Source organism: Rhinolophus hipposideros, assembly GCF_964194185.1.
Source record: "Rhinolophus hipposideros genome assembly, chromosome: 9".
Classification (NCBI taxonomy): Eukaryota; Metazoa; Chordata; class Mammalia; order Chiroptera; family Rhinolophidae; genus Rhinolophus; species Rhinolophus hipposideros.
This window is the reverse complement of record NC_138055.1, coordinates 90,439,235-90,466,083: the sequence shown is the minus strand read 5'-3', so window position 1 is coordinate 90,466,083 and position 26,849 is coordinate 90,439,235. Positions and strand designations below refer to the sequence as shown.

At 43.9% G+C, this 26,849-nt stretch overlaps 1 protein-coding gene across 1 annotated transcript in view; it reads left to right on the top strand.

Annotated features, from left to right (window-relative positions):
• The window catches only part of CACNA2D4 (calcium voltage-gated channel auxiliary subunit alpha2delta 4), a gene marked incomplete at its 5' end in the record, with an annotated part of 135,071 nt that overhangs the window by 65,801 nt on the left and 42,421 nt on the right, over positions 1-26,849 (top strand). Inside the window, 8 exons of the mRNA XM_081058997.1 lie at positions 2,883-2,944; positions 4,008-4,075; positions 6,313-6,358; positions 6,448-6,545; positions 8,072-8,165; positions 20,229-20,324; positions 22,281-22,408; positions 25,372-25,452. Coding sequence (XP_080915123.1) covers positions 2,883-2,944; positions 4,008-4,075; positions 6,313-6,358; positions 6,448-6,545; positions 8,072-8,165; positions 20,229-20,324; positions 22,281-22,408; positions 25,372-25,452 — 673 coding nt within the window. The remainder of the gene's footprint in view (positions 1-2,882; positions 2,945-4,007; positions 4,076-6,312; positions 6,359-6,447; positions 6,546-8,071; positions 8,166-20,228; positions 20,325-22,280; positions 22,409-25,371; positions 25,453-26,849) is intronic.

The window sequence follows — 26,849 nt, the reverse complement described above, 5'->3', positions numbered from 1 at the left end:
TTCTTGCTACTGTCACAAAACCAGTTGGTGGCGACAAGAATGGTTGCATCCGAATGGTTAAACTTTGCAAAATGCCTAGATATCATCGTACTGCAGATGTACCTCGAAAACTGCTGAGCCATGGCAAGAAGCCCTTCAGTCAGTACCTGAGAAAACTTGGGGTCAGCCTTATCCTCACTGGGCGCCATAGAGGCAAGAGGGTGGTTTTCCTGAAGCAGCTGAGCAGTGACTTGCTACTTGTGACTGGACCTCTGTCCCTCCATCGAGTTCCTCTGTGTAGAACACATGAGAAATTTGTCAACACCACCTCCACCAAAATTGATATCAGTGGTGTGAAAATCCCCAAGCGTCTCACTGCTGCTTACTTCAAGAAGAAGCTGCATAAGCCCACACACCAGGAGGGGGAGATCTTCCACACAAAGAGAAATATGAGATTATGGAGCAGCGCAAGGTTGATCAGAAAGCCGTGGACTCGTGGACTCACAAATTCTGCCAAAAACCAAAGCTGTTCCTTAGCTCCAGGGCTACCTCTGCTCTGTGTTTGCTCTCACAGATGGGGTTTATCCTCACAAACTGGTGTTCCAAATTAATTACGAAGAACCTAATTAAATGCCTGAACTGTTAAAAAAAAAAAGTCACCATTTAGAAAATGAAAAAGCAAGGTACAGACTGTATCCAGAATATATAAAGAACTCCTACAAATTATTAACAAAAGGACTAACAACCCAATAAAAAATGGTCAAAATACTTGAGCAGACACTTCACAAATACACATGACCAATAAGCACATGAAAAGATGCTCAGCTCTCACTCAATGGAGAAATACAAACTAAAACTACAATGAGGTCCCATTTCACACCTTCTACAATGGCTGAAGTTTAAAAGACTGATAACACTAAATTCTGACAAAGATTTAGAGAAATTGGAATTTGTACATTGCTGGTTGAAGTGTAATAAAACAACTTAGGAAAATTGTCTGCTTTTTATAAAAGCAAACATACATTTAGCATACAACCCAGCAACTCTATTCCTAGGTATTTATCAAGAGAAATGAAAACATGTCCACAAGAAGACTGGTTCAAGAATGTCTATAGCACCTTTATTCATTATAGACCCAAACTGGAAACACCCTAGAGGCCCATGAGTGGGTGGGTGTAAAAGCCAACTAATGTATTCACACAGTGGAGTACTACTCGGCAATAGAAAGAAACACACGGCTGACACACTCAGCAACATAGATGGAGCGTAAGGACATCACATTGAGCAAAAGAAGTCAGACACAAAAGAGTACATACCATAAGGACAGGCAAACTGAAAGAAAATCAGTAAAATGCTCCTAAGCCATAAGAAGAAGGAGGAGAAGAAGAAGGAGAAAAAGAAAGAGAAGGAGAAAAAACAACTGGCAAAACTCATCTATGGTGATAGAATTCAGAACAGAGTTCACCCATGGAGGGGTGGGATGGGGATTGACCAGAATGGGGCAAAGAGATTTTAAAGAATGCAAATCTTCCATATCTTGACTGGGGAGATAATTACATAGCTGTATACATTTACCAAAACTAATGGAATGATACACTTAAGATCTGTGCATTTTGCCTTTTTCTTTGATTGAAAAGAAAAAGGGAAAATTTAAGAGACGTTCTTCAGTTCCAACACTCAGGCCCGCCTCACCCCAGAGTACCAGGCTCCCAAACCCATGGCCGTCCTTGCTGGCTCTCAACTGCCCCATGACTACTGGAGAGAGCATCCGACTGAAGCAGAGGGGCCGGAGGGCATTACCTGAGATGAAGCCAGTGCCAGAGAACTGTTTATTTGGATTTGGGCTAAAGCCAATTTGCTATAGAAACTAACTTTTTTTTCCGCCCCTCTCTCCCTGTGTCCCTTTCAACATCTTACTCCAATTCAAAAGTGGAAAACAAGCCAGAAAAGAAGTGAAGGGAATAAGAACAACTCCTGAGCCAAGTGCAACATGTGGCTTTCCCAATGACATAAGTTTGAGTCCGTGGACCAGACAATCCGTAGAACTTTAGAGCCCAGAGCAAATCTTGCTTTTCCCTAGACCCACCTGCTTCTATTAAAAACACACTCACGACCTCATAGCACCTGTACGCAAGAGACACTATTGCTAATCCTGATTTATAAATGAGAACTCCAATGCTGGGAAAAGTGAAGTGACTTACCCCAGAGCACACAGCTCATATCCAGCTCTGTCCAATGCCCAGCCCGTGCCCTTAGCCACTGCATACACTGCCCAATGTCCTAATTTATGCAAATTCAACTGAAACCTATAGATGGCAGCCTTAAAAGGAAAAGGGAATTGTAAAGGGTGACATGACCTTGGAAGGGGCTTAGTAGAGAGAATAGTGACCCCGTTCTCCTTCTGCTGTATTCAAGAGGGGAAGGTCGGTGGTGAATCGGACACATGAGCTCCAGAATCATTTAGCATGACCTAGGTTCCCTCCAACTGTGTAAATATTCAGCTCTGGTCCCATGTGAGCCTGGAATCACTGTCTGCACCTGCACTGTCCAATACAGTAACCATTAGCCACATGACAATCTAAATTTCTCTTAACTGAAATTTAAAAATTCATTTCCTCACTTGCACATTTCAAGGCTCAGTGGCCACATGTGCCTAGTGGCCATGTTATGGGACAGCACAGGTCTGGCCCTTGGTCCTTCAGTCAGGCCACCCCCAAGGCTGCAGTTTGCTGGGCCTGCGATGATTCTGTCTGCGGTGCGGGATGAGGCATGCTGCTGATGGTCAGGAAAGGGATCAGAAGTAAGGGAAGTGGCACAGAGGTGATGACACCCCAAGGACATAGTGGAGGAGGTGGGTGGCAGTCAAGCATTCTTCTCTCCAGCAAACATCCTTTCTTTTTCAGAAGAGAGTTCTTTTCCTGACCAATGACTACTTCTTCACAGACATCAGTGACACACCTTTCAGGTAAGGAACTGTGTAGTATTTATAGGGAAGACAGGTAGCTGGAACTTGGATACCAACAACTCAGGGTACAGCTTTCAAGTCTAAGGATGAATTTACTCATAGTGAGTTGGCAAATTTGTGGTAACAGAGAAAAACCCAGAGAGGTCTAGATCTGCTTTGCCAGTATAGTCTAACGTGCAGAGTCTGGAAACAAACTGCCGGGGTTTGAATCCCAGCTTCACCTCTTATAGGCTGTGTGACCTTTGCCAAAATGCTTAACCTCTCTGTGCCTCTCTTGCCTTATCTGTAAAATGGGGGTAATAATAGTAGCTACTTCTTGGCAGTATTGTGAGGATTTAATGACATAATCTACTTAACATTGTTAATGCATGCAGTTGTAAACAATTGTTAAATGAAAGATCAAATTTGAAGATCTCCTAGGTTTCCTCCAACTGTATAAATACTCAACTCTAGGTAACATCCAGATTAGGAAAGTAATAGCCCTTACCTCTAAGTTACCTCATTTTCCAATAAAGCGTGATTCCCAACCCTGACTGTTGATTAGAATACCTGCCCAGACTCCATCCAAAGCAATTTACTCAGAATTTCTACAATGGAGCCTGGACACTAGTATCTCTTAAAGCTCTCTGGGTGATTCAGATAGTCGGCCAAGGCTCAAAAGCAATATTCTACGAGGAGAGAGAGGAAGGCATGGTGGGATTTACTGGGTGGGAAAGGACTCTTATTTGTGGGGCCCTGTGAGATATAAAGACCCTTCGACGTTTCAGGGGGTTCCTGAGAGGTTTGGGATGCATCTTGATTAAAATGGGAGCTGAGGGGGACTTTGGCCTATAGAATTTCCAGGCCCTCTCAGGAAGAAAGGCTGATGAAAAAATAGAAGTGCTGCCTTGGTTCTCGAGGGGACAACCTGTGAGGCCAGCAGCACAAAGGGGCGTGGCATGCATACCCCTCCTCCTGGGCCTGGAGCACTCGTAAACTGGAGTTAGTGAAGGACAGACGGGGGCTGGGATGTTGATTTGCACTGGCTGTTGATGAGAACGTGGATTCTCTGCTCTCCCCACAGTCTGGGAGTGGTGCTGTCCCAGGGCCATGGAGAATACATCCTCCTGGGAAACACTTCTGTGGAAGAAGGTGGGTCGGCGGCAAGTACTGAGGGACAGTTTAGAGGGGGAAAGTGGTGCTCCTGGGATGCTGAGCAGGGCCAACCCCGGGCAGAGATGGTGGGAGAGCCTCCAGGTCACAGGCTTGAGAGCAGCCTCTCAGAGCAGGGCTGCCTGGTGACAGGGGGGTCTGTGTCCCTGGCACCAGGAGTGTGAGGGACCGGCCAGTCAGCCATCAAACTGACAGAGCCTCACTGAGCATTGTCAGCTTCTGGGTGGCTTTGTGCATGTCGGAACAGAGCTGAATTTCAGCTGTCAGAGGACTACACAGAAGGCATGAGAAAGGAGGTGGGAAGAGCACGGGAGCAGGTCTGTAGCAGTCTGCTCGGGCTGCTGTAACAAAGGACCACAAATTGGTGGCTTAAACAACAGAAACCTCTTCTCCCACAGTTCTGTTCCCCCCAGCGCCCCTAGGGCAGGACCCCTCCCACCAATTCTAGCTCCTGCTGGCCCCAGGCTGCCTTAGCTGGCCCTGCAGCTCTTCTGTCTGCCTCCATCATTACATGTGTCCCTTTGTGTGTCTCTGCTTTCCCTCCTTGGATGTCTTGGGTTAGGCCCACCCTGATGACCTCATCTTAACTGGATTACATCTGTGGAGACCCTATTTCCATATAAGGTCAAATGCACAGATACTGAGGGTTAACACATCAATATATCTTTTGTGAGGGCACAGTTCAACCCATTACAGGAATCTTATAGGAAACGAACCTGAGAGGAATTGTGAGAAATGGTGGGGGAGGCTAGGAGAGAAGGGCCCCACCCTCCGTAAGCACACTCCATAAGCACCCTCCGTAAGCACACCTGCTCATGTTGCAGCGACCTCAGCACCCTGAGAGAGCAGAACCTCTGTCCAGGACTCAGGGATACCTCAGGAAGTGCTTGGAAGCTGTGTTCACAATTCTATGGCAAGCCCACATTCTGTCCATTCCTCCTTTACCATCCCTTGAATGTATCTCATCTCCTTCTCTCTGCCACCGCCCTAGTAATTGTCACCTCTCCTGGATAAGCACAGCAGCCTTTTCCTGTTTCTGAACTTGTTTTTGCCAGAAGGATCTTTCTAGAAATGCCAAATCAGATCGTGTCACTGCTAAAGGACCTTCATTGTCCTTCTGCTTTTCTTTTCATTTCTCCATGCACTAATCTCCAAGTTCTTCCCAAGTGCCACACTCTAACCTGAAATGCTATCCTCTCCAGCCTCCCCCGTCTTATGCCAGCTGACTTGGACCCACTCTTGAGGTCCCCGTTTTGATGTCACTTTTCTGGGAGCCATCCCTGGCAGACCTACTCTCCCTGACCCAGGCTGGATTAGATGACTCTTTATGTGTTCCCCTGTGACCCTTGCATTCGCCCTTTCACAGCATATGTCCAAAACGTTGGCATGCTCTCCTTCCCTATTTTCCATGGTCCCAAAACAAACTCCTTAGGCCCCCAAGGTGTCTTCCTCTTTCTGATACTTTTCTTCCCTACCCAGATATTCCCGGGTTCATTACTGCAGCGAACAGAGGGTGCTACCCCTCCCCCACTTCTGTGGGTGAGCCTGGCCAGTGATCCAGGGGCTTGGAATCACGGACTCTACTAGGCTTACTGGGCTTGCGGTAGAGAAAGGAGCGTCACCTGTTAGCTACTTATCTTGTGTCTATGTCAGTCCAGTACCCCTTTTAGTGACACCACAGGTGCCCCCCGGGCATTTCCATCATCCCTTCCTTCAATTTAATAAACCTGTTTATGTTGGAGCACTGAGTAAGTGCGCAGGAGGGCATTTTTTCATTTATTGATTCAATCAGCAAACTTGTACTGAGCCCATGGTCATTGTAGGTGCTATGCTGGGCACGAGGCTACAGACATCACACAAAACAGACATGCTCGTCTCTGGGCTCATCATTTGACTGGCCCTTTAGCTCAGGGGGGCACAGTGGAGCTGAAATCACAAGTTTCAAAGTATTAGGTCCTTTGAGGGAGACCCTAATACAACATGAGGCAATGGGGAGAAAGAGCATTTCAGGAAGTGGGAGCAACGCAGACAAAGGCACAGTCTGTGCAAAGCCAGCCCCACCTACGGCAGAGCATCTACTCTGAGCTGCGAACCAGGAAGAATAAACCCAGCCCTTCCCTGAAGAAGCCTCTTGGCAGTTATTTCCAAATCGTTCAGGGGCACATCCTCACACCAGAGCATGAGCACATCACACTGAGTGTGAGCTCTGCTTTCAGGCCTGCACGACCTCCTCCACCCGGATCTGACCCTGGCCAGAGACTGGTAAGTGGGAAAGTCACCGCACACGAGGGGGGAGTGGGAGGGAGAAGGGCAGAATAGTTTAAGGAGATGTGGATTCCCCTGGTTTCCAGGATCTACTGCATCACGGATATCGATCCTGCCCACCGCAAGCTCAGCCAGCTGGAGGCCATGGTCCGCTTCCTGACAGGGGAGGACCCAGCCCTGAAGTGTGCGTGCTGTCCGCCCTGTCACGGCTTTCCCTCTGGGACCCCGCAGCTCAGGACTTTGCAGGCAGGATGGGCTGGGGGTGGGGAGGGTTGCCCGGTAGCTCTGTCCCGGGAACTCACTGATGGCTTAGGGAGAACAGAGAGGTTTCCTGGCAGTGAGCCAGGCTCCCTATGGGGCCAAGCTGGTGAGTGTTTCTGGAACTATGACATATGAGCATATCCCCATGTCAGGGACCGGGATCTCTGTAAGCCTCTTTACAAGAGCACGGTTAAGGTTCTGATGGGACCCTCACACAGTGTGAAGACATCAGCCTACCCATCAGATCTGTCCCTACCACCACCGAGCAGTGAGCCTGGGCCAGCAGCTGAGGCTCTGCACTCCCAAGTCCTCTATCCTGCAGAGAGCGTATTCTGCAGGACTCTTACAGCCTGTGGTCTCTGATCATTTTCTAACACTTGGTTCACAGACTAACTTTAAATTCCCCTTCACTAATGCAACTGGTAAAACCATGGGAGCACACCCTCAGCATGGTCCTTCTTCTTCTTGGAAGAAGGAGCAGGTCACTGTGTCACATAAGTGTCACCCCCAAGAGGGAACTCCGCTTCCTATGCGGGCCCAACATTCATTCCATGACTAAATCTACTGAGCATGTGCTCTGTGCCAGGCCTGAAGCTACAGAGATGACCCAAAGAGGTCAGACCCTTGCTGCCATGGAGCGTGTAACCTAGTGGAGAAACCACACGATAAAGAAACAAACATATGTGTGTAGATGTATGTTATCACACATGGTGGTTAATGCCATGTATAGGGTGCTGTACGGGGGGGAGGGATGGGATCTGCTTTAAACAGAAGGTCAGGGAAGGCCTCTGTCAGGCATATCACTTACCACTCAAATGCTTCATGGGAATGAAATCTTCTCTGGGGGAGATGAAACCGTGAAACTAGAAGGAAGTGGGTGATGGCTGCACATCATTGGGAAGGAATGAAATGCCCCTGACTCGTGTGCTTCACGTTGGTTGGTTTTATGTTATGTGAATTCCACCTCATTACACTAAATAAGTAGTTCAGGGAGAGAGGAAGGACGAGCCGCCCATGCAAAGGGTGGGGAAAGGAGCACCAGGCCATTTCAACCGCCTATGTGGAGACTCCGAGGCAAGTTCAAGTTCACAGAACCAGCCCAAGGCCAGTGAGTTGAGCAGTAGAAGTCGAGATGGAGAGGCAAGCTGGACACAGACCGGAGTCTGATATAGCCAAGGGGGCCTCCTAATGTCACAGAACACTAGAACTGGAAAGAGGCTGCGAATCATTTAGTTCTGCTCCCATGTTGTTTGGGGTTGGGGACATGAAGGCTGGAAGAGGTGAGGTGACTTCCTCAAGCTCATGTACATGGTTTTCCGTGCTCCACACATAGGTTTATGAGGCACATCTTATTCCCTGAAGTTCAGGGTTTTTCAAAAGGGCAGATGAGCTGTATTCATAATCACGGGGGAAATAAGTGGATTGCTCTCCTCTGCTTTTGGCGCCCAGGTGACGAGGAGCTGTTGCGGGAGGTGCTGTTTGACGCAGTGGTGACGGCGCCCATGGAAGCCTACTGGACAGCGCTGGTTCTCAACAGCTCTGAGTAGGTACCTGCTGGGGTGGAGGGCTCCTGCAAGGGAAAAAGTTCTGGCGCCCGGCATTCCCTTGGCTGAGTCAGGGTCCCTCCCACTCGTCCACTGGCAGCTCAGGAGACCACCCACGTCCTTTGGCCTAAGATGAACCGTGATGAGGGTGGAAGACGTGGGGGAATGAGAACAATCTTCACACAGCCCCAGTTAAAGCAGGGGCTTGGCAAAGCTTCCACACACAGCATATCTGCTGTCCTCTCCCCTTTCTGACCCCAAGCAGATCAGTGCCTTGTTTCCAGCAGGTGAGGTCAAGGTACCATGAAGTACAAATGTGACCTCAGTATGTCCCAGCGCCTGAGGTTTTCTCAGTCCCTTTCCTGATATTTACCTGGTGCTGTTGTGTTTAGTAGACAGGTGAAAAGAAGAGATAAAAGGCGAGTGTGCGCGCGCGGGCACACACAGGAGTGTTGGGAGGGTGTAAGATGTTGATGAGGTTAAGAATACAGTGGGCCACACCTTGTTCCTGAATAAGAGGACTTAACATCAACATCATGAAGATGTCAAACCTCCCTTAGACACTTGGTAAATTAACTAATGCTACTTAGGTTGGTGCAAAAGTAATTGCGATTTTTGCCATTATTTTTAACCTTTTAAAGCGCAATTACTTTCGCACTAACCTAATATTTTAATGAAAACACCAACAGAATTTTATAGGAACAATGAAGAATGCTGTGCATAGTGTACTACCATTTCTGTATAAAGAAGGAAAAACATAGTACATATGTGTGCATATATATAAAGTATATATGGAAGGCTATATAGGAAAAGTTCTCATTGGTTGCTTCTGATTAGAAAAATGGGCAACTGAAACAGAAATGGAAGGGATATTTTCACTGTATAACTTCTTGGTACAGTTTTGAACCATGTGAATATGTTACCTAGACAAAATTAAATAAACTAAAGAACCAAAAAGAGCACCGTGGGCCAGGCACTGGTCTTAGTACTTACTGTCCATTAACACATTGAGCCTCACACCCACCCTATGACCATTATAGGTACCATCATTGTTCCCACTTTACAGATGAGGAAACCAAGGCAGAGTGGCGTCAGCAACTTGCCCAAGGTCGTATGCCTCACAAGTGGTGGAGCAGGACTCAACTCAGGCCACCTGGTTCTGGGGTCTAGAATCTTAGCCCCTGCACTATCCTGACTCCCATGGAGGGGCTGGATCACTTGGTTTGGAAAGAAGGGGCACAACCTTAATCTTTCCAAATTCAGAGATTAGCCAGAGACGTTTTTCGTGTTGAGAAACATTGAGGAGCAAATATTCTTACCAAGGGTGTGTATCAGAAAAGATAACTTGGGAAACTAGTATAAATAGCATATTAATAAAACTAAGGGGGGAAATCATATCGTCACCCACATAGATGCAGAAAAGATATTTGAATAAATATTAATATCCAGTTATGATTTTATAAAAAACCACTCAATAAAATTAAAATTAAAATTGGCTGCAGCCTGAAAGTTAACATCTGAATGAGCTAGACGCCCTGTCAGTAAAGACAGAAACAAGACAGTCAGGCCCAGCCTCCCTCCTACTATTCCACTCGGTTAGAAGGTGGTCACTGGTACCCTTAGGTGGGGGGTGCACCCAGAAGCACTGAGGAGAGCAAAAGAAGATGGAAGTGATCTCTGTTTAATAAGATGATAGATACACTTATATGCCTGGAAACCCCAAAAGAATTAACAGGAAAACTGCTGTACACAATAAGAGAATTTAGTAGAGTAGCAGTTTATAATATGAGCATTCAAAAATTAATAACCTTTCTCTATACAAATAAAAACCAGATATAAGATGATGTGAGAAGGCCTATTTAGGAGTGCTAAATATAAAGTATAATAAAATACCTAAGCATAAACTATAAGAAATGTCCCAAAACTTGCATAAAGAAAGTTATAAAACAATCCTGAAAGACACAAAAGTAAACTTGAACAAATGGGAAAATATTCAGTATTTTTGGATAGGAAGACTCAACATCACGAAGATATTAATCCTCTCTAAGTTACTTTATAAATTTAATGCAATCCCAATAAAAATGCCATAAGTATTTTTCTATATCCAGATAAATTGATTACCAAGTTTATTTGGAAGAACAGGAAAGAACAGTCAGGAAATCCCTGAAAAAGAAAAGGAACAAAGAAAGGTTAGTCCTACCAACATATTAAGACATATTACAAAATCTCTACAACTTACAAAGTGTGGTATTGACATATGAATAGACAGGTAAACCAAGGGAAAAGAATAGGAAATCCACAAATTTACCTAAATGCATGTGGAAATTTAGTATATTACAAAGACATCATGTCAACTCAGTGAGGGGAAATGGACTTTTCAATAACTGGTTTGAGAGCCATATGGAGAATGATAAAATTGTATTCTTTCCCCACATCAGTGGATAACATCCAAATGACTCAGAGATATAAATGTAAAAAAAAAAAAATGAAACCATATAAGTACTAAAAGAAAACATGAGCCAAGTGCTCTAAAATGTAGAGTGGGGAAACCTTTCCCAATGATGACTCAAAATTCAGAAGCAATAAGGGAATGACTAGTAAATTTAACAACATAAAAATGTTCATTTGGCAAAAATAAAAATATGAGCAAGATGAAGCGAAATAACAAACCAGAAAAATGTTTGTAACTGGTAAAACAAATAAAAGGTTTACAATCCCTATATCATGTATTTGTAATACATAAAGAGCTTCAAAAATATAGAAGTAAAAGACCAACCACTTTATAGGGGAAATGGCCAAGAGATATGGACAGAGAATACATGCAAATAGTCCTTAAATATATGAAAAAATTTTCAATCTAGCTCAATAATAAAAGGAATGCAAATTCAAACAGTACTGAGATCATTTTGGTCACTTATCAGACTGAAAACCATCTAAGTTTGTTGACGCGCATGGTTAGCAACGTTGTGGGAAATCAGGCATTCGTGTATATTGTTGGTGAGAATACAAAATGTTTCAAAACCTATGGAGGGGAATTTAACAATATTTAACAAAATTACATAGACTTTATGTATATGACCCAGTTTATACTTCTTTATACTTTGACCCAGCAATCCCACTTCTTTATATACTTTATGTATATGACCCAGTTTATACTTCTTTATACTTTATACACATATACTTTATGTATATGACCCAGTTTATACTGTAAACTTTGACCCAGCAATCCCACTTCTAGGAATGTATCCCAAAGATATAACAATAAAAATACAAAAGAAAAAAAGATTGGAAATAACCTAAATATCCATCGGTAAAAGCCTAGTTAAACAAATCATGGTAGATCTACATAATGGAACGCTATGTAGCTGTTAAAAATGAGAAATATCTCACAGCAGTCAGACAAGAAAAAAATTAAAAGGCATCCAAATTGGAAAGAAAGAAGTAAAACTGTCATTATTTGCAGATGACATGATACTATATAGAAAGAACCCTTAAGATTCCACAAAAAACTATTGGAATTAATGAATTCAGTAAAGGTGCAGGATACAAAATTAATATTTAGAAATTTGTTGCACTTTATACACCAATAACAAAGTATCAGAAAGAGAAATTAAGAAAACAATCCCATTTGCATTTGCATCAAAAAGAATAAAATACCTAGGAATAAATTTAACCAGGGAGGTAAAAGACCTGTACTCAGAAAACTATAAGACATTGCTTTAAAAAAACTTGAAGAAGACACAAATAAAAAGAAGGATATACCATGCTCATGGATAGGAAGAATTAATATTGTTAAATGTCCATATTACTCAAAGCAATCTATACATTCAATGCAATTCCCATCAAAATATTAAAACTAAAACAAATAATTCTAAAATTTACTATGGTAGCGCAAAAGGCCCTGAATAGCCAAAGCAATCTTGAGAAAGAAGAACAAAATTGGAGGAATCATACCACCTGATACCAAACCTGTAGTAACCAAAACTGCATGGTACTGGCATGAAAACAGATGCATAGATCAATGAAACGGAATAGAGAGCCCAGAAACAAACCCACACATATGGTTTATTAGTCAGTGACAAAGGAGGCAAGAATATACAGGGGAGGTAAAGACAGTTTCTTCAATAAATAGTTGGGAAATCTATGCAGATACATGCCAAAAGAAATGAAACTAAACTACTTTCTTACATCATATACAAAAATAAACTCAAAATGGATTAAAGACTTAAATGTAAGACTTGAAATCATAAAACTCCTGGAAGAAACATAGGCAAACTTTTGACATCACTCTTAGCAATAGTTTTTAAATATGTCTCCTACAGCAAAGACAATAAAAGCAAAAATAAATGAATGGTACTTAACATCAAATTTAAAAGCTTTTGTACCGCAAAGGGAACCACCAACAAAAAGGCAACTTACTGAATGGGAGAAGATATTTGCAAATGATATATGCATTAAGGAGTTAATATCCAAAATTTATAAAGAACTCATACAGCTCAACATCAAAAACAAAAAATCCAATTCAATTTAAAAACGGGCAGAGGACATAAATTTCTCCAAAGAGGTTATACACATGGCCAACAGACATATGAAAAGATGCTCAACATCACTAATCATCAGAGAAATGCAAACTAAAACTAAAATGAGATGTCATCTCACACCTGTCAGAATGGCTATTATCAATAAATCAACAAACAACAAGTGTTGGCAAGGATGTGAAGAAAAGGGAACCCTTGCGCATTGTTAGATTGTAAATTGGTGCAGCCACTATGGAAAACAGTATGGAGGTTCCTCAAAAAATTAAAAATAGACCCAGCAATTCCACTTCTGGGTATTTATCCAAAGAAATTGAAAACACTAATTCGAAAAGATATATGCACCTCTATGTTTATTGGAGCATTATTTATAATAGCCAAGATATGGAAGCAATCTAGGTGTCCATCGATAGAAGAATGAATAAAGATGTGGTACATAGATATATACAACGGAATGTTAATCATTAAAAAAGAATAAAATCTTGTTATTTGTGACAATATGGATGGACCTAGAGGATATCATGCTAAGTGAAATAAATCAAACAGTAAAATCATGATTTTACTTAGTGTGAAACCTAAAAAACAAAATAAATGAATAAACAAAACAGAAATAAACTCATAGATACAGAGAACAAACTGATGGTTGCCAGATGAGAAGGAGGTTGGGGTGGACAGGCAAAATAGGTGAAAGGGATTAAGAAGTACAAATTGCCAGTTATAAAAATCGTCACGGGGATGTAAAGTACAGTACAGGGAATATAGTCAATAATATTGTAGGAACTATATGTGGTACCAGGTGAGTACTAGACTTGTGGTGATCACTTCATAAGTATATAACCATCTAATCACTATGTTGTACATCTGAAACTAATATAATATAATATGTCAACTATAATTGAATAATAAATTAAAAGTAAATGTTTGAGTGAAAACAAAATGAGAACTATCTCCATATTCTGCTATGGGATGATCTCAACAATGGAGAAAAGTCTATATAACACCTCCACCCCGTTTATCTAAAAAGAGGAGATGCAAATATATTTCATACATATGTGTGTATATATTTCATTCCTTATATTTCATTCCATATATGTACATATTACATATATGTATGTGTGTGTATGTGTATGTGTGTGTGTGTCACATTGGAAAATTCGCGAACTTAATCATCCAACTTTTTGTATATGCATATTTTAATGGAACAATAAACAAACAAAAAATGGATACTTATACAAAGAGTGAAAGAACAGGGAGATGGAAACAGACAGATTCTTCTGAATATGGCTTATTTTGCATATTTGACTTTGGAGCCTCATTAATGCTTTATATCATTATAAAACAAAATTAAATTTTAAAATATAAGCTCTAAAAAATGAAAGCAGTGCAGTGATCAGGCATCTACATCATCCCTGAGGTGGTCTCCGTAATGAGACAAGTGTCCATTGGATACCCTACAAACTCTTTACAACATTATTGATTACATTCCCCAAATTGACTTTCGTAACCCCGTGACCATCTTGTGGTTACTGACTGTGCTTTCAAATCCCTTCACCTTCCACCTCATCCCCACCTCCGCCCCCATCTAGCAACCCTCAGTTTTTCCTCTATGTCTCTGAGACTGTTTCTAATTAGTTCGTTCATTTATTCTTTTCTTTAGATTCCACATATAAGTGAGATCATATGGTATTTGTCTTTCTCTGACTTATTTCACTTAACATAATATGATCACTGCACTGTACACCTGAAACGGAAGCTGAACAATAATGAATGTCAACTACAATTTTATATGTATATATAGTTACAAGAAGTGGAGGACAGAGTTAGGAATAGAGGCAGTGGAAATGTATTGGTTGTGTGCGATGTCAGAGGGGTAGTAGATGGGGGGAAGGGGTTTATCACTGTGTGAGGGATATAAATGATAAATATTTAGCTATTACATTGTTTGTACACCTGAAACTAATAAAACAAAATGAAAGCAAGTGAAGCAAATAAACTTAGCTCTGTATCAAGTTCATGAAATAACCACACATAGGTGAATGCTTTCAAGGGATTTGAAAGCATAGAACTGTAAATAATAAATAAATAAAATCTTAAACTGTTCAATAACCACATTGCTAGAAACAATATTGACGCTGTTATTCTCCAACTAGGTAGAGTGATAGAGCAAAAAGTATTATGCTAATGTGATTAGTAACCAATATTTTCAGCAATAAAGAAAAAAGATGCAAGTTTTTTAAATCAAAGAAGTTAAGTTTAAATGTAATGCTAAAAAGGAATTGGAAATGTCAGTGAGCTCATGATGTATTTTCTCTGAAAGAAGCAAAAAGAACCTCCTAGCTCTGTCCACTGAAAGGACCAACCTCAGTGAGCACCTCAGATCTGGACAGTCAATGTCCACATTAAAAAGTCCTCATTAAAACGAGTGAGTGGTTCTTGGAGAAATATTTGATTCCAGGAAAAGGGCAGAAAATGTACAAAATGAGCTGGAAGCATCTTGCCATGCCAGGAGGTAATAAGTTACTAAAGACTAATGAGGTTATGCCCACAGAACCCCAAAGATAGCCTGAAGAGGCTCTCACTGACCCAAAGATGGGACAGTTAGAGCAGCAAGAATAATAACAACTACGATGGATTAAAACACATGAAATATGTTTAAAATCCTATGTTCATAACGATACTGAAAAAAATGACTTTATTAGTCATCTTTGGAAGATGTTAGGAAACAAACTCATTCTGAAAACTGGTAAATAAACAGACTCACTTACTTATCTTGCCTCTCCTGTACAAATTATATCTCAGGATAACCAAATATTGATGAGGAGAAAGTTTTCTTTATTCAGGTTTTTCAGGTAAAAATAAAATAAGGAAGGAATATCCCTATTTTGCAGCCTCTAGTCAATCAGATAGAGTGTGCGTCTTGATGAAGAACTCACCACCTGCGAAAACTTAAACCAGAATCGAATCTGGCCGTGAGGTCTAATTGCTAGTTTATAAGAAATATAGGGACAAGAGAGCATGCTAAATAACACTACAGCATTGCAATCAGCCAAATCCAGAATGTGAGAAACTCTACAAATGACCTAGTTCAGCAAATTAACTGCAAGGAAAAGAAGAGAGAAAAAGTTTAGAGGCTAAAGATGACTGCTAATAGGTATGGGCTTTCTTTGGGGAATGATGAAAATGTTCTACAGTTGACTGTGGTGATGGGTCCACAATCTGAATATGCTGTAAACCATTTACTAATTGTACACTTTAAATGGATGAATTGTATGATACATGAATCAGAGTTTAATAAATAAATAAATAACATATATATATATATATATATATATATATATATATATATATATATTAGAAAAAGAGAAGAAACATATCAACCATGAACCCTAGTCAGATTCTGATTTAAATAAACTTAAAAATATTCATTGGATTATTTGATGACGTTAAAGAATTGTGAGGGTTTTTTAGGTGTGATAATGATATTGAGGGTTTTTCGTTCCTTATATTTTAATGATAGAAATTAAAATATTTATCAATGAAATCATATATGGGATTTGCTTTAAAACAATTGAATTGAGGGGCAGGGGAGGCTGTAGAAGAAACAAGATTGGTATGGGTTGGTAATTGTTGAAACTGAGTTATAGATGCAGTAGTCTCATTAGACTAGTCTTTCTACTTTTGAATAAAGAATTTCATTACAAAGCTTTTTAGAGATAAACAGATGCGTAGGCCCCCCCCAACCCCAGGTAATATCAGCTGATATTGCATGGTGCAGCCTCCGTCACAGAATTCCATTAGGGAAACCCCAACAGCCACACAGCTGAGTTTTGATGAAAGAAACACTTCTCCTTGTCAATGTTTTGGGTATTGGCTACCTTATACACTCACTAACAACACCAATACAAGCACTAAGAGAAACTGGGTAATAACCTGCAATAAATTGGGCTAGGGACAGGAATATTTATAAAGTCAGAAGTGATGAAATAAAGCCACATATGACAAACCCACAGCTAACAGCATATTCAGCAGTAAAAATGGTGAAAAGCTAAAAGCTTTTCCTCTAAGATCATGAACAAGACAATGATGCCCCACTTTCATCATTTTTATTCAACATAGTAGAGGCAGTCCTAGCTAAAACAATTAGGCAAGGAAAGAGAGAGAGAGAGAGAGAGAGAGAGAGAGAGAGAGAGAGAGAGAGAGATTGAGAGAGAGAAATGTAGGAAAGGAATCCAAATTGGAAAGGAAGAAGTAAAATTTACTCTATTTGCAGATGACATGTTATGTATAAAAAGCCCTGAAGAGTCCATTAAAGAAACTGAACTATTAATAATAAATTTAGTGAAGTTACAGGATATAATATCAATGTACAAATATTAGTTGTGTTTCTGTACACTCAAAAAAGAGAAATTAAGAAAACAATCCCATTTATAATTGCATCAGTGAATAAAATATCTAGGAATAAATTTAACCAAGAATATGAAAGTCCTGTACACTGAAAACTATAAGTGGCAAAGAAAGAAATTGAAGAAGACACAAATAAATGGAAAAATATTCCATGCCCATGGATTGGAAGAATTTATATTGTTAAAATGTCCATACTGCCCAGAACAATATACAGATTCAATGCAATCTCTATCAAAATTCCAATGGCATTTTTCACAGAAATAGAGAAAACAATCCTAAAATTTGTGTGAAACAACAAAAGACCCCAAATAGCCAAAGCAATCTTAAGAAAGGACAAAGCCAGAGGCATCACACATCCTGATTTCAAACTATGTTACAAAGCTATAGTATCAAAACAGTATGATATTGGCATAAAAACAAACACATAACAGTGGAACAAAATAGAGACCCCAGAAATAAACCCAAACATATACAGTCAGTTAATTTACAACATACGAGCCAAGAATATACAATGGGGAAAGGATGGTCTCTTCAACAAATGGTGTTGGGAAAACTGGACAGCTACACACAAAAGAATGAAATTTGACCACTGTCTTACACCAATCACAAAAATCAACTCAAAATATATTAAAGACTGGAACATAAAACTTGAAACCATAAAACTCCTAGAAGAAACATGGGGGTAAGCTCCTTGACATCACCTTGGTAATGACTTTTTGGATTTGCCACCAAAAGCAAAGGAAACTAAAGCCAAAAATAAACAAGTGGAACTACATGCAACTAAAAAGCTTCTGCACTGCAAATGAAACCATGAACAAAATGAAAAGGCAACCTACTGAATGGGAGAAAATACGTACAAATCATGTATCTGATGAGGGGTTAATATCCAAATTAAAGAACGCACACAACTCCATAACAAAACAACAAACAATCTGATTTTTTTTTCTCGAAGGGCAGATGATCTGAATAGATGTCTTTCTGAAGACGTGCAAATGGCCAGCAGGTACATGAAAAAGTACTCAACCTCACTAATCGTCAGGTTTGAGGTATCTCCTCAAACCTGGTACAATGTTATCAAACAGGCAAAAGATAACAAGTGTTGACACTATTGATGGGAATGTAGATTGGTGCAGCCACTATGGAAAACAGTATGGAGGTTTCTCAAAAAATTAAAAATAGAACTACGTTATGACGCAGCAATCCCGCTTCTGGGTCTATAGATAAAGGAGACAAAAATAGAGTATCGAAGACATTCTCTGCAGTCCCATGTTCACTGAAACATCAGTCACAAGAGCCAAGGTGTGGAAACAACCTGTCATCAATGGATGAATGGTTAAAGAAGATGTGGGTGAAATCTTACCATTCGCAACAACGTGGATGGACCTAGAGAACATTATGCTAAGTGAAATAAGTCAGACTCAGAAAGACAAGTACCATATGATCTCACTTATATGTGGAATCTAAAGAACAGAATAAATGACTGAACAAATCAGAAACTGACTCAGAGACATAGAGGAAAAACTGAGGGTTGCTAGATGGGGGGAGGGTGGGGATAAGGGGGAAGGTGAGGGGATTAGAAATCACAGTCAGTAACCACAAGATGGCCACGGGAATACGAAAGTTAATTTGAGGAATGTAATCAATAATGTTGTAAAGATTTTGTAGGGTATCCAAAGGACACTTGTCTCATTAGGGAGACCACCTCAGGGATGATGTGGATGCCTGATCACTGCACTGTACACCTGAAAGTGAAGCTGAACAATAATGAATGTCAACTACAATTATACATATATATACATATATATTGTTACAATAGTAACGATATATATTGTTATAAGAAGCGGAGTACAGCATTAGGAATAGAGACAGTGGAAATGTAATGGCTCTGTGCGATGTCAGAGGGGTAGTGTATGGGGGGAGGAGGGTTGTCACTGTGTGGGAGATATAAATGATAAATGTCTGATTATTACATGTTTTGTGCACCTGAAACTAAAAAAAAAAAAAAAATTCAATGCAAGAGGCCCACGTTAAAAAAAAAAAAAGATGTGGGTGTATATGCATATACAATGGAACATTATTCAGTCATGAGAAAGAAAGAAATCCTGCCATTTGTAACAACAAGAATGGATCTCCTTGAGAAATTACGCTAAGTGAAATAAGTCAGATGTGTAGGATCTAAAAATAAACCAAAACAGTGAAACATAAGAACAGAGTAGAAAAATAGTTGCTGGGGGGGGAGGGGAATAGGGAGAGGTTGGTACAAGGGTTCAAACTTTCAGCGATAAGACGAATAAGGCCTGAGGATCTAACGTACAGCATGGAGACAACAGCCATAACACTGAATTGTATAATTGAAATTTGCTAAGAGAGTGGAACTTAAATGTTCGCGCACACACACACACAAAAACAGATTAATATGTGAGGTGATGGATGTGTTCATTAACTCGATTGGGGGGATCCTTTCACTGTGTATACGTATACCAAAGCACCGCGGTGTACACTTTAAATATCTTATAATTCTATGTCAATTATACCTCAATACAATCTCTTGAAATACAAAAAAACGAGGTAATGACGGCTACCTGGTGCACCTACATAATCGAGTGGCTTTGAGACTCCAGCTAGCGAACGGATTTTTTTCAAATCTCATTGTGAAGGTTATGAAGCCCACCGGGACTGCCCTTAGGTGGCTGTAGACAGTGTCTGCTCCTCCTTCTTTTCCATGTCGTCATGAGGTAGACATGTGAAAGGGCTTTGAAACTGTGGGTGCTGCGTATGCATTGGTCACGAGAAGTTACTATTCCTTAGGTCCCAGGACAAAATCTCTTTTCCTGAGTCACTGTCTCTTTCAGAGCCAACTCCTCCCAGAGCTGAACAGACAAATTAGGAACTAGATTTTCAAAAAGCAGACATGTAGAGGACCAGGAGACCCCATTAACAAGGGGAGGTGCTGCCCAGGGGAGCCAGGATGACCTGAGAAACCAGCCTGCCTGCCCTCAGCCCCACCCCAGTCGGGGCCAGGTGCCAGAAAAGTCCTTCGGGTCTTCCTGGGCTCCCTGTGGCCTCGTCCTGGACCTGCCACTGTGCTGTGTGGCGGTGATGCCTGCTCTGTCTGCCTCACAGGGAGTCGGAGCGTGTGGCAGACGTGGCCTTCCTGGGCACCCGGGCCGGCCTCCTCAGGCGCAGCTTGTACGTGGGCTCCGAGAAGGTCTCTGACACGTAAGTCCTGCTGGGGGCCAGGCGCGGGATCCCTGTAGCATGTTTCTGCAGCATGTGAGCAGGCAGAGATGCGGACCCCTGGAGTGCAGGGAGGGTGCAGGGGTTGGGACTTACAGGGTCATAAAGTAACCCACCCAGGCTTAGCCCCATCCTGGAGGTGTCCCCAAGGGGGGGGGGACAACTCAGTCAGGTAAGAGAGCAGCCAAGACCTTGAAGCGGGAAAGTTAATCAGAGATTCACTTCCACAGAGGGAAACCCATAACTTGTTTTCCTCCTGAGACAGGTCTGTACACAACAGGTTAAATCTTCTGGCTGTGTCCCCTCTTTTGTTGACACTTTCCCCATCCCCTAAGCCAGCAATTCTCAACTGGGAGCGACCCCCACTACCACGTTCACCCCAGAGACATTGGGCAATGTCTGGAGATAGTTTTGGTTGTCACAACTGGGGAGGGAGTTTGTTACTGGCATCTCGTGGGTAGAGGCCAAGGACGCGTGACAGAACAGCCCTTACGACAATTGTCTGGCCCAGAATGCAAGTAGCACTGAGGCTGAAAACCCTACTCCAAGCCAAGCCAGAATTGTGGGAGAATCCTGCTACACCCAGTATCCTCTCCACCAGGTGCTGCAGCAAAGGGAGGGTGGGAGCCCAGAGAAGGGTTTGGGGTGACTCTGCAAACCCTGAGACTGAAATGGGCAGCAGGCGGGGGCCACCAGGCATCTGGAGGAGAAGCACCGAGGGGCTGCTGAGCAGACTGGACCCAATGTTTTCACCTGCTCCCCACTGGCTGCTGCTCTCACTATGGATTACTGTCTCCGAGGCTCTTCCAGGACTTTGTGACAGATCCATGCTTGCTAGAAAGCTGAGGCTTTCTAGGAAAACAAATTAAGTTGCTCTTCCCTCTCACCACCTCCCCTCACTCCATGAGAAGCAGAAATAGAAGGAAGCTATTCCCTCCCTTGCTCACCTATCCCATGGCCCTGTCAGAGACACAGCAAATAACTCAGACGGACTGGACTCGTGGGTAAACTGCAGCTTCACCCTAAGGCCTTGAACAGTGTGAGGAATTTTCCTCCTCAAGTTCACCACCCACTCGTACTTCCTCATCTCCTTAAACTTCACCCCAATCAGAAAATCGTACGTCGGGCTGAGGTTGGACCGGTGAACCACACCTGGCAGTGTGACAGGGGAAAGCATCTTGGCATTCCCATGCACCCTCTCTGAAAGGTTTCTAAGAATGGAAGAGGGAAGTCTCATACAGGCAAACCTTCCTGGGTCATGGACCCAGCTGCCACAAACAGTGCATGTGCACTGCACAACTCTAGGGGGCTCCCTTCACCTCAACCGTGATGAGATGGCAGCCCAGGAACTGTGCAACAAGGCAGGTTGGCTTCTGGAACATGTAAGCCACTCCCTTCTGCCGCTGGTGTGTGTTCAGGGAATGCAACCATAATTAGCAAGGTAAAGTTGCGCAAAAAAAAAAGGAAACTCATAATGTATTCTAAAACCTAGAGGCAATGACTTTTGAAGTAACTATTTTGGGGGAATTTACACTCCTGTATTAGCTCACTGATGGAATTGACTACACAATTTCCTCACTCAGACACACTAATTAGCCAGACAAAAAGAAATTAGGCTATATCCTAAAGAAATAAATGCTGCAGACAAACGAATGTACATAAAAATGGAAAGTATTCTTTCATTACACAGGCCCCCTACCTCTTCTGGCTACAAATGTGCTACCATCAGATGCGACAGCATTTGATTCTGGAAGTGGCAGGAATTTCTGGGGACATTGTCTGGGCAATACCAATTTAGGAGCTACTATTTTCTACCTGCAGCTCTACCAAAACGGGAATCACTGTTTTGGTCCTGCGAAGATGACTGTGTATGAAAAAGGAAAAAGGGATGAACGTGTTCCCAGAGGTGGGGGAGGAACCAGATCTCTCTCCTTGCAGGAAGTTCCTGACCCCTGAAGATGAAACCAGTGTGTTCACCATGGACCACTTCCCTCTGTGGTACCGCCAGGCCACCGAGCAGCCCGCTGGCAGCTTTGTCTTCAACCTCCGTTTGACAGAGGGACCAGGTAATCCATACCCTGTGCTCCTGGGCCAGGTGGAAGCAGGGCTCCCCTCTCCCAGTGCTCTTAGGGCGAGGAGCAGGCCATGCAGACCCCCGGGCTCCCCTCCTACCTTCCTCCTGACACGGGACGGCGCCTTGAGAAAGCTTACTGCCGCCTTACCACATGGCTGGTCTCTACCCTGCATACACCCGTAAGCGAGTCAGGGTACTCCCTGGCCAGCAGTCAAAGCTGGAGGTTAAAAATCCGTAGAATGAAGAAAAAGATTTGGCCAAAAGTCAAGAAGAGTGGGATATTAGCCAAAATTCCAAGGAGAATGTTGGACGAGTTCATCTCTAAGATTCTTCTGTTTCTAAACATTTGAGTGTCTTTGAAAGTCCCTTGAACCCTCCAGGTGAAAGTAACCCTGTCCACCCTCTGGATGCCCTCTTCACGCTGTGCCTGAGGCCCGCTCTTGATCCTATGCCTGTTCCTCCCACCGATGTATCACTGATGTGCTTTACAAAACACTTTTCTCCACATACACGCTTAATCTGTCCAGCCCTGTAAGATAAGTGCTGTTATTACCCTTCTTCTTACGCAGGAGAATCTGAGGCTCAGAGAGGTTCTGCATGTTTCCCTGGATCACACAGCTAGAGAGCCACAGAGCCAGCCTAAAACAAAGTCCGAGCTCTTACTGTACTGAGTGGAAGGCAGGAAGGGGAGGGTGATAGCGGGTTTTGTCATTCCCAGTAAAAGGTCCGAGGGAGGTTAGGTCCTCAAAGCCATGGTGAAGGCCCTTCCCACACTACCCGTCCAGACCCAGAATGAGGCATCTCTTCCTTCCTGGCACCATCTACACAGCACCAAGGGCTCCCAAGGAGGGGCTCCCCCAGGGTCCTGGGGGGGTTCTCTGGGATGAGACCCTGGCCCCTGCCCCCAGCCCAAGGCAACTGGCTCCCTTCTGCCAGCATTGTCACTGGGGTGTGCCTGCTAGCTGCTAGGGGAGCTTTTTGTGGTGGTGAGGTAGGAGGGCGGGTGGGTGGGAACTGAGCCGCCTGGAGAAGAGAGGGAAGCTGGCAACCCTAAAAGGGGACGGCTGAGTGGGGAGGCAGGAGCGCGCTCCCTCTTCACACCCTGGCTCACTGGCTTAGCTCCTACATATGCTTAGGGACACATGGACACCCCTGCACATCCTCGTTCTTCCTCAAAGAAAGAAAACAATTTCATTGTAAGGGGAGGGGCCCCGCAGGAGGCAGAGGAGTTGGCTCAGGGTAGCCAGGCTTCCCTCTGCCTCCCCAGGCTGACTCCGTTGCCCTTTGCCTGGGCCTGCGGGCTGAGCTCTGCCCACACCGAGCTGTCTTTTGTTGGCGCTGGAGAAACCTGCCAGCACAGAGCAGAGTTTCGCCAGAGCCCAGGTGGCTCAGACCTGTTACTCCTGCTTCCACAGCCCACCTCTTCTTGAGCCAGGCCCTGGGCCTGGCCCCACCAGCAATTGGTAACCTGCTCATTCACCCCAGGTGCTGGGCCACGTAGCTGCTAGGTGACCAGGTGCTGAAATTCCTGAAGTCCCCAGAGACCATGTCGTTAGGAGCCCCACAACTCACTTGGGTGTTTCCTACTAGCCGGTGGAGCACACATACAGTGCCAGGCCTGTCCCCGAAAACATCCCGCAGGCCAGAGAATACTGCCTGGGGTCAGCCACATCCCTATCTCCCAGACATTTCTGGAAGCCAGGCAAGGAAGCTGACTTCTGGGTCTACTGTGGTCCCTTGGCAAATTCCTACAATCAAAGACATCCTCACATATTGTAAGTTCCAAGAATCAGAGTAATTTTAAATTTCTGTGGGATATTTGATTGCAGCAAGGTAGGATGGGTAATCTTAGCAAAATAGCAGATACAAGAAACTAGTGGATAATTTAAGTTCCATTACAACTGACACTGTAATAACAATCTCCACACAATGAGATTCTCATAACCTGTTTGTTTCAACATTTGATATAATGACATTCTAACAAGAGAGCAGATGATAAAATTTTGCCCCTTTCTTGGATTTTTAGTAATGAAGCTTGACCCGTAGGCGAGAGTGTTTTGAAAAGCTAATCCAGGTCCATGGATGGATGAAAATTACGATGTCCAAGGTCAGGGACTGGCCTGCACCACCTCAGAGCCAGGAAGCTCTGTTTTAATGTAGAGCTGAAACTGCCACCTACATTCTGTACCTATGGTGGCCTAATTGCCTAAAAGAGGTGGAAAAGCAACTCAAGGCAAGCTCCTGCCCTTCAGGAGTCCTGTGGTGTCCCAGAAGTATAGTAACCAGCTGCAAGTCAAGTGAAAGACGTGGTGGGACGATGGCGTGGTGGTGGCGGGTGGGCCACAATGACCAGAATGCATGTGTGCCTGGGACACGTCTGTCACCAGCAGCCTTCTGTGCCTGAGGCAGCGTCTGGCTTCTGGCTTCCTGAAGAGACTGTCAGTGTCACCCTGACTCGTGACTGATGAAGGACAATCCAGGATCAGCCACCACCGAGCCCTGGAACGCAGCCTGTCCTTCTGCTAGAAAGAGTCATTTGATGTCATGCACGTCCTCTAAGTGGAACACATGCCAAGAGGACAGTCACAGCAGGGTCCCGAGTTCAAGTGAGACAGCGGCAAGCAGGCAGGTTTACTGCCATAGGCAGAGCAAACTCACAGTGTCCTGGTGCCACTGGCAGCACTGCATTATCCAGGGGGCCAGGGCCACAACGTACGTACGTATGTGTCAGGTTCTGATCTGCACAGCAAGGGGCCAGGGCCTGGCCCTTAGGGGTGCTCTGCCAAGACCAGTGGTTGGTGGTAACAGAGCTGTCACAAAAACTTCCTCAAACACCCCCCTCAGTTATTCAAGGAATGTCCTCACCGAGTATTTATACTTGTCTTCTCAGCCTACCCCAACCACTGCGCTTCACCAGCTGCTGAGAAAGTGACTTGGCAATTTTCGTTTCCCCAGGAAGCCCAAGTGAGCGTGTGGTGGTAACGGTGAGCACAGCTGTAGCCGTGACAGTGGACAAGAAGACAGCCATTGCTGCAGGTAGGAGCTGCCCTTTGTGCCGTTGAGGCCGGGAAGGTGTGCCTCAATGTCCAGAGTAAGGCTCACAGATAGAGCAGGAGGACCCCTGCCTGTGGTCTGGGGCCACCGTCCTGGGCTGTCGATTTTCCCGATGAAATGTGGGACTGAGGGTTGTGGAGTCTTCCCAAGCCGTTTTGTTTATGAAACAGTAAAACCTTAGGTCTGAAAGAATTTATGAAGTAAGTAAAATGAAGCCCAGAAGAGTTAAGAGATCTGCTGAAGTTCACACAGGACAGGGACTGCAACCCAGACCTCCTTTCCACCATCTGCACGCTGCTTCCCCGTCCACCACCCCGGGTAGTGTCCTTCTGATGAGAGGACGGGGCTGCGACTCAAACCCTAAATAAAAGCACATGTATTCAGCATGTGCCAGGCACCTGGGAGTCTGCTTCCCATGCACAGTCTCATTCAGCCCGTAGAATAAGCCAGTGAAGTCCAGGCTTTGGGCTCCATTTTACAGATGAAGAAACTGAGACACAGAGAAGTTATTTGCCTAAAGTCTCACAGCTAATAATTAATGAAGCCAGAATTTGAACTCAGGTTGCCTTCCTCTAAGGCCCAGATTCAGGAACCTGTGTTGCAATGCCTCCAATGTGATGAGAGCACAAGCTGCCGCTGACTTTGTGGTTTCTTGGTGCCTAAGAAAACCCTTGGCACCCCTGCCTCACTGCCTGAGAGCTATCAGGCCTGGGTGAGGAAGCCTCCTCATCCTGGTTTCAGCTTGCATGCCTCCGGCCGTCTGGGTTCTAAAACGTTGTGCGGCCCAATGGGCACTCAAGCACCAGCCATCATGCATCTGCGAGTCAGGCATATGTCCTGCTTCCCTGGGCACCACTTAGCCACACAGCAGCTGGACCGGGACGGGGCAGGCAGGATCAGTGCGCCTGCTCCCCTCAGGCTGAATTCAGGGCCCATGGCACGGAGGAGCAGGCTGGGGTCAGGCAGAGCAAGCGCGGCTCCGTCTTCCTGCCTCAAGGTGGGCACAGAGACATCCTGAGGCAGGCTGCTGGACTGCTTTCTGCCCTGGGATAAGAGCTAGAGGAGAATGACTCGGTCTGTTGTGGCTCAACACCTGTGCTAGGAAACATTTGTATCACAGACAGCCTTCAGGACGCACCGCTCCAGCATTTGGAAGGGACCCACGCCATCTTTTCCCCTTAGTCCATTGCAGGCCAAATCCAGACCCATTTCTAGGCCAAAAGTTGACCGCAAACTTGTCTCCCTAAAGACTCGAGTCTGTGCCTGTCCTGCTCACTCTATGGCAGGGGACTTCTCAGCGCCTACACACCTGAAAATCTAGGGAAGAGAAGGGAGACAGGGTCAGGCTGCCGGCTGTGCTCTCCCGCACTCTCCAATTA